This window comes from Nannobrachium achirus, assembly GCF_963921795.1.
Source record: "Nannobrachium achirus genome assembly, chromosome: 1".
Lineage (NCBI taxonomy): Eukaryota > Metazoa > Chordata > Actinopteri > Myctophiformes > Myctophidae > Nannobrachium > Nannobrachium achirus.
This window is the reverse complement of record NC_137810.1, coordinates 82,168,453-82,176,264: the sequence shown is the minus strand read 5'-3', so window position 1 is coordinate 82,176,264 and position 7,812 is coordinate 82,168,453. Positions and strand designations below refer to the sequence as shown.

General features: G+C 52.0%; 2 protein-coding genes across 2 annotated transcripts; both read left to right on the top strand.

The window, feature by feature from the left end:
* Positions 1-422: 422 nt before the first annotated feature.
* Positions 423-980, top strand: LOC308290230 (suppressor of cytokine signaling 1-like; the record flags this gene model as incomplete). Its single annotated transcript, XM_080732005.1, has 1 exon — positions 423-980. One exon carries the CDS (start codon positions 423-425, stop codon positions 978-980), a length of 558 nt encoding a protein of 185 aa, XP_080588131.1.
* A 1,219-nt stretch (positions 981-2,199) lies between these two features.
* On the top strand, positions 2,200-2,925 carry LOC308290219 (CMP-N-acetylneuraminate-beta-galactosamide-alpha-2,3-sialyltransferase 4-like; the record flags this gene model as incomplete). The annotated part of the gene is made up of 1 exon (XM_080731994.1): positions 2,200-2,925. The coding sequence occupies one exon, from the start codon at positions 2,200-2,202 to the stop codon at positions 2,923-2,925; it is 726 nt and encodes a 241-aa protein (XP_080588120.1).
* Between the last annotated feature and the right edge of the window lie 4,887 nt (positions 2,926-7,812).

Below are 7,812 nucleotides of genomic sequence, written 5' to 3'. Positions count from 1 at the left end.
GTCGCACGTTTCCCCACACTGCAAGACTCGCGGTATCGGGATAAAGCACGGTATCGTGTCCGCAAGTGCCAGATAATGAAGTTGAGCTTTTGAAGCTGTGTTTATGTTATTCATGTCGCACTGACATTTTCAATCAGATAAGGAGATACAGGATGGGAACCAACAAGTGGAGCGCACCAGTGCGCCCAGAGAGCCCAGAGAGTCCAGAGAGTCTTTTTCAAACACCACAGGAACAGGATTCGAGGTAAGCAAAATTTCAACTGCATTACATCGCATTAAATTTGCACGGGGTCTGTTTTGGATTTTTAGACAGGGAGCGAATGAAAAGATAAAACGGTCAAAAACTGCAGTTTTTAATAACACTGTTTTTTTCCTTGTCGCAACACAGCAGACTCACACGGCCACTAGGCGTCTGACAGCTCATGGCTCACGGAGGACCGCCGATGTTGTCGCCCATGGACGACCTGGTCGGACGCTTCCAGGATTTCTGCTGCAGAGAGGCCTACGAAGATATCAAAGACACGACCGAGAAGCTGACTAGGGGGGGATTCTATTGGGGCCCGCTGAGTGCCCAGGCCACGGCCCGGCTGATGCGGGACGCGGCGCCTGGCCGCTTCTTGGTGCGGGACAGCGCCCAACGAGACGTGTTCTTCACGATTTCGTACCGCCTCATAAACAGGGTGGCCTCGCGGCGTATCATCCACGTAGGTCCACTTGCAGCCGGAAGACACCGCTTCCGGCTGCAAGGCAGCGATAGCGACTTCGCCAGTCTCTTTGGTCTATTGGAGGTCTATGCGGGCATCAACAGCGGCATGTCGTTGCCGTTCCGGCACCGGGCGCCCACGCTGAAAGAGCTGTGCCGCCGCAGCATCGTGGCCGCGTGCGGCGGCCGGGAGCAGCAGCGGCCGGATAGGTTGAAGCGGCTGCCGCTGCCACCCGCCCTCCTGGATTTCCTTGTGGAGTTTCCGTACGCGCTGTGAGCCCGCGTACGAGCCGTGAGCCGGCGTTGGGTCATCACGAGACGCTCGGCACCCGCCGCCAGAGCTCGGGTGCCGAACGAAAACAGTTGATTTGACATAATATCTTGTGTGTAATCCTGTGTGTACTCTTCTCTGAAAATAAAACCTGTGTGTACTCTTCTCTGAAAATAAAACATACCGAGTGAAACGTATCAGTGCACCCGTCTGTCTGTTTTATTGCCCTTCATCTGAAGGGGGTAATTTTAGTCTTTGCGTCCTATGATAGTCCTATGTCATGAAAGGTGCTATACAAATAAAGTTTTATTATTATTATTATTATTATGATACAAACGGGCCAGGTGGGTTTGGACCAGTCTGCGTTTGAGGCCGTGAGAAAGTGAAGGTCATTCAGTGTAGAGTGGGCTGAGTCTTGTGGGAGTGCTGTGTGTATATATAAATACAGCAAAAAAAAACGAGAGTAGATCCAGCCACGGACCGTATCAGACCTTGACCCAAGAATCATGATTGGATTCAGAGCGAGGACGGCCGCCAGCTGCATCCATCGTCATACAATGAACGAAACTGCTGTGTTGTGATGTTTGTACATCGTAAATAATAAAGACCTATTTTTGATATATTACCGATGTTCATTGGTGCATGTTCCGCACTGCGCGCACTCGCGGGCCCGGGAGTCAAGCAAAGTGCCACTGCACGCACTCGCTATTGAGGTCTGAGCGGTGTGGAGGTATAGAAGTTTTCCCTGTTGATTTTCTGCCCCGTGAGATGAGGTCTGAGCTGTGTGGAGGTATAGAAGTTTGGGATATGTTTTGTAAAGATAACGTGTATGTTGTAACAACAAAATAAACGATAACCTGTCTTTCAACGCACAAAGCACCAAGAAGTCTCTATTATTCCCAAAATCGCTGTAAACACAAACGCCACCACTCCGAGACCCAGTCCAAAGAACACAAACACGTCCCATCTGAGTATGTAGTTGGAACAGTAGTGCGATTACAAATCCTTGAATCTTGTGTCCTGTTAACATTTAAACCTGCCACATTTCATACATTTAACATCTGCCTTAACATGAGACACTGGACCGATATATATATATAAAGTTAGATGCTATTTCAAAGCCATGAACAAGCTACTGTTTGTGTACGGACTCGTCTTTACCTTGATGTACTTTCACACGACGCTTATTGTTCGCTTGTACAGCAGGGGCCAGAGCGTACCCTTTATGACGCCACACACGCACATAGACGAGAAGGCAGCTTTACCTTATGGGTTCATGGGTGTGCGGCAACACCTTAGCGTCCTATTAAACTTACTGACAGAGTTTCACTGGCCCGCGGGCACGTCTTGCGCTGTCGTGGGGAGCGGCAGAGGGCTGCTGTATGAGAGCAGAGGACCCGCGATCGACGGTCACGACATCGTGTTCAGGTGCAACGATGCTCCGATCCGAGGTTACGAGAAACACGTGGGCTCCAAGACCACAATCAGGTTATTTTACCCGGAGTCGATGTCGTTAGATACGGCGTCCCAAGACGGGGCTTCCTCCGTACAGGCCATGGTGGCCTTTAAGCCGCAAGACTTGGATTGGTTAAACGCGGCCGTTTTGTGCCTTTCCTTAGACGGGCTCCAGTTCTGGAGGTCCCCGCCCGACACAAAGCTATTTACAAAAACCGTCTCCGTGGAGCAAATCAGGCTCGTCGACCCGAGTTTCCTGCAGTGCGGCAGAGATCTGACTCGCAGCAGACCGACTACCGGATTCGTGGCCTTGCTCATTGCCATAAGCATGTGCGAGAGGGTGACCGCGTTCGGTTTTGACGGCTATCGGGCCAAGAAGTTTGTTCACTACTATGACAACACGACCGCGGGCACGGGCGTGTACGTGCACGACTTTAACACGGAGAAAAAGCTGATGGTCGCATTCGACAAACTAAATATAATAAAGTTGGTTTGATTGTGGTTTACTAAAAACCCATCGAAGCGAGCCCGAAATGTACGGCTGCGTGGGATACGTTTGCGATCTGGTAGCGTATTACTGTAACGCAGCTGTCTGTAGAAACGCCATGTACGCCTATACCGACGCACGCAGGTTCAATAAACTACCCAAGAAAAAGAAAGCCGCCAGCTACGTTACGAAACGCACACCACAGTCATGCGCCACACAGCAAACGTTGCCAGCAGCGACAAGGCCAGCACCGACGAGGCCAGCGAGCAGACCGATCCTGAGCCCGATTGCGGCGCAAGTAGACCCTCCCAGCGACTACGAAGAAGAAAACACCTTATTTTTCAAAGATTTGGTTTTCGCTGAGAAACAACCGAGATCTACGGACGCGGGCAACAGCGGCCGATCCGAGGACGAGGAGAACGGAGACGACGCCGGGCCCGCCTTTGTGGTGGAGCTGGACAGCGACGAAGAAGAGGACGATGCTGACGATGAAGCGTGTGAGGAAGACGAGGAGGAGGAGGAGGAGGAGGAGGAGGAGACCGATGAGGATTAGGGGTTATTAAAAGATACACCGCACAAAAAAAGAAAAAAAATCACTGAAACATTATCGTCCACCACTAGCGTTCTTCTCATTGTCCTTATCGGGTCCACACCAACATACGAGGCAGACCCATCCAAAAAAGAAAAAAAGAAAAAAGAAAATGTACCGCATGCGCCATAAAAAAAACCCGACCACGGAGGTTTTTTTGACGGGTAAGCACGTGGACTTCATACAAGAAAGCGGCCTGTGGCCGCCTGTATCTATCATGAGTCTGGACAAGGCCAACTTTGTCGATTTGGTCTGCGATTACTTGTGCAGCGACGCGTGCGACACAGGAGTCTTTTTAAAAGCCGTGCAGCGAAACTGCGAAGCGTACAGGCAGCACCTCGTCAACGAGGGCTCGGTCGACACCGTCGCCGACCGCAAAGAAACACGGACGCTGAGTCCTCCGTCGTCGGACGACTCGGATTCCGAGGGTGGTTCGGGCGGCACCGTCGCCGACCGCAAAGAAACACGGACGCTGAGTCCTCCGTCGTCGGACGACTCGGATTCCGAGGGTGGCTCGGGCGGCACCGTCGCCGACCGCAAAGAAACACGGACGCTGAGTCCTCCGTCGTCGGACGACTCGGATTCCGAGGGTGGCTCGGGCGGCACCGTCGCCGACCGCAAAGAAACACGGACGCTGAGTCCTCCGTCGCCGGAGGCCCCCGCGGCCGCCGAGCTCGACCGAGCGTCGACGGCCGAGGCCCTGCTTGCTGCCTGCGACTCTGAGGCACAGTATGCTTTGGTCGTCGGCATCGTGACAAAGCTGCTGCTAGACAACGTCGGCAATGTCCTTTCCAACGATGCTGCGAAGAACAAGTTTCATGAAGCGGTGAGAAACTTGCCCGGCGGAAACCCGCTGTTTGATTCGAAAGCCGACTTCTACGGCCTCGGCGACCTGAAACCCGTGTGCACGGAGAACACCGACGAAGTGGAAACCGACGACTATCCGTACGGCAGCGTGTACGAAACGACACCGCAACAAAATGCAACAACTTGTTAAAATTACATGTTTAGTGCGAGTCTTGCTGAAACGACACTATTTAAAAGTGCAAACCGACGACGTCGGTATCCGTACGGCGGCGCGTACGAAACGACACCGCAACAAAATGCAGAAGCTGTGACATGTTATAGTGTGAGTCTTGATGAAATAACACCATTTAAAAGAAACCATTCGCTTGACTCAAAGAGTGATTTTGTTTGCACGATTTTGAATGTGTACCACAGGCATGGGAGGGGTCTGACTTAAACGTTCAGCTTCTCCCTAGGCCCATATATAAAAAAATACACAACCAGACTTGGTTTGCTCAGACATGGGTAAAACAAAGACAGTCCGTTTCCCTCCGGACATCATAGCGGCCGACAACAGGCGCTGTGGACGTAAGGCGAAAAAAAAGAAGAATGCTCTGGTTCCAGAAATGGCTCCCGCCATACGCGAATTGATCGATTGCGAAGTGAAAGAGGCCGCTTCCGAAGACGACGAAAGCTTGTCTTACTCCGTGGACAGCGACCTGATTGTCAAATTCACCGAAACCAGAAACATAGTCTGCCACGTATATACGGTGAACTCGTCTGTCCCGGGGAAGAGGTTTGCCAAAACAGACTTCCACCAGCTAGCCAACGGGATCGTCAACGCCACGCGACAAGAGAACGGGCTTTGCGTCATGGTGACACCTCCGCCACGCAATGCTGAGGCCGACGTCATGTGCGTCATCTACCTGTGCGCCGTTAAAGGAGCCTTGCTGCGGGGGAGAATAACGACACAAGACGCAGTGCGAGCACGCTTGTTCAGCCAGAACGTCGAAGACGTGATGTACCATGGGAACCTAACCATGCTCCGTAGGTGCTGTCCACCGTCCCGGGCCATCCCGACCGTCCAGGTCCTGTACATGCCCTTGATGTGGCACTTGTTGTTCAACCTGGATCCCGACTGTGCAGCAGACACGGTCTGTTGTGGCGCCATGTCGTACTATTTCACCCAGGTTCTCAAAATGTCCACTGAAAAAAAGACCGATCTGTGGAACTGCGTGTTTTCCGAATTCATGCCTAAAATACACAAACTCTGTGAGACGACGGGGGAGTCGGAGGCCTCCGGCGTGGAAACCGCCGACGCGGAAACCATCAAACAAGAGCAATGAACCGTGTGAAATCGTTGTGAAATAAAAAGTGAAATGTGTGTTGAGTGTGTTCTGTAAAAAAAATAAAAAAATAAACAACAAACTTTAAATCAAACAGTTTGCTTTATTTGTTTTTAAACACAGTGCAGATTAAACTCTTTTTCCAAGGTTGTACTTTGTAAATACCCGCGCTCGGTAGTGGCAAAAGCGGAACAGGACAATCAAAACAAAGTTTTTAGGAAGGGACCAGTGGACAAGAGATCCAACACAAGTCATTTTCAGTTGCCTGCTGACAATAGCTGATTTACAAACAGACGAGTGTACGTACAGTGAAATAAAAAGTAACTACAATACATTAGTAAAAAAATATACTGCACTATTTTATTATTTCACCAACAAATTTTTTTGTCATTTGCTTTATTTTTTGGCCGCAGGCTTCTTTGCTGCGGCTTCTTTCGCGATGGTCTTTTTCGCCACCACGGTCTTCGGCCCTTTCACTACCTTTTTGACAGCAACTTTTTTGGCCGGCGCCTTCTCGAGCGTTTTTTTGGCCGCGCCTTCTCAAGCGTTTTTTTGGCCGCGGCAATGCCGAACGTCCCACGTGGTCGCGGTTTTGGACTTTGGGCATGGCGTTGTACCAATCGAGTATACGCCTTATCAAGCACACGTAATTTGCCGGTTCTTCGGCCTGCTGACAAGCAAACATCTTGTCCCTGTCGTTTCCGCAGCGGCACATCCTAATCACCTCCGAGAAGAAATCGCTGACCCTCGTGATGTCGAGAGGCAGGCTCAGGTCTTGAGCCAACGTGAGCACTTGATGGCATTTTAATTTCGGAGAATAGCCCTGAAATACCCAGGCGAGTAGTTTGAACAGACGCGCTCTCGTCTCGGGCCATATGTCCTCCGTCGTTTCGACGCCCGCGACTCCCGGCGGCATCAGCACGTCGCGCAAGTGCTTTTTCCGGTCTTTCATGGCCCACATGTCGTAATACATGGCGCAGTCGCAGCGCCCGCCGCCGAGCCCAGCGAACGCCAACGAGCACGGGACCCAGCCCACCGAATCCCGACTTATTGGCTGCACGTGGTCCGAAGAGATCAAGATGACGTGCGACACACACGTGTGGTACAGTCCCAGCAACACAGCCTGTCCCACGGCTCTTGTGAGCCACAGCGCAAACCGCTCTTCGCGGCCCGGGGCGACGAAATCGCTTGAGGCGTCGAAATCGCTCAAGCGCTTGTGGTACACAGTCACGGCGTACTTGTACACCGACCCGGGCTCGCCGGTCGCTTTGTATCCCCGGACTTCTGGTATCTTGGACACCACGTCTGCGAACGCAGACTCAACGTGTGGGCTCAGGTCCGGCTTCTGCCCGGGGGCGCTCGTGACCTGCAGCTCGACCACCAACGAGACCCTGTCGTGATCCTGGGTTAGGAGCCACGGGGAAGGCCTCCTCGCGCCCATCACCACGTTTAGAGCCTTCGTTGGTCCCGAGATCTCAAAGAAATTTAACGGTCCCGTTTCACTGTCGCGTGACTACAGCTTATGAAACCGCGAGTCTAATATTTTATGGCGCACAAAGTCGGGAGTACGAAATGAACAACGGCTTATTGGTCCTTATGGTGTCCCGCGCGCTGGACCTCATTGTCTCTAGAAATGACGCGGAAGCCGTATGGTCAATGAGCGAAGCTACAAACACTCAATGGTCTGGGTCAGAATTAGTGTTCGATCTGATCTGGCCACTGATTGTGCACTGTTTATGTGGTAGCCTGGCCACTCCCAGGGCACTGAGATTTATTTTGGGTCAGAGGCTCCCAAACACACACACTCCCGGGGCCGCGAGTGTGAGCAGCGCAAAGCCTATGTGAGGCTGGGCTCACGAGAAAATCGTGATCTCAGCATCGCATACGCTTTGCGCTCTGCTGGACTCGCGGGCCCGCAAGTGCGTGTGCGTGGGTGTGCGCGCACCGCGAGCCCGTAGATCGGATCTTTTCAGCGAGCGTAAAAACAGTCAGAGAACTCCCGCGTAAGCTCAGAGAGAAACTGCATTATTTTATGTGAATCGGCACGTGTGTGCACGTGTGTAACAATGAAAATAAAAACCATTACAGCCACACATTCACGACATTGGGGTTCAACTTTTTATTAACCAGTTCACAAACGGTGGGACACCAAACGACAACGGCCGTTCACGAGGT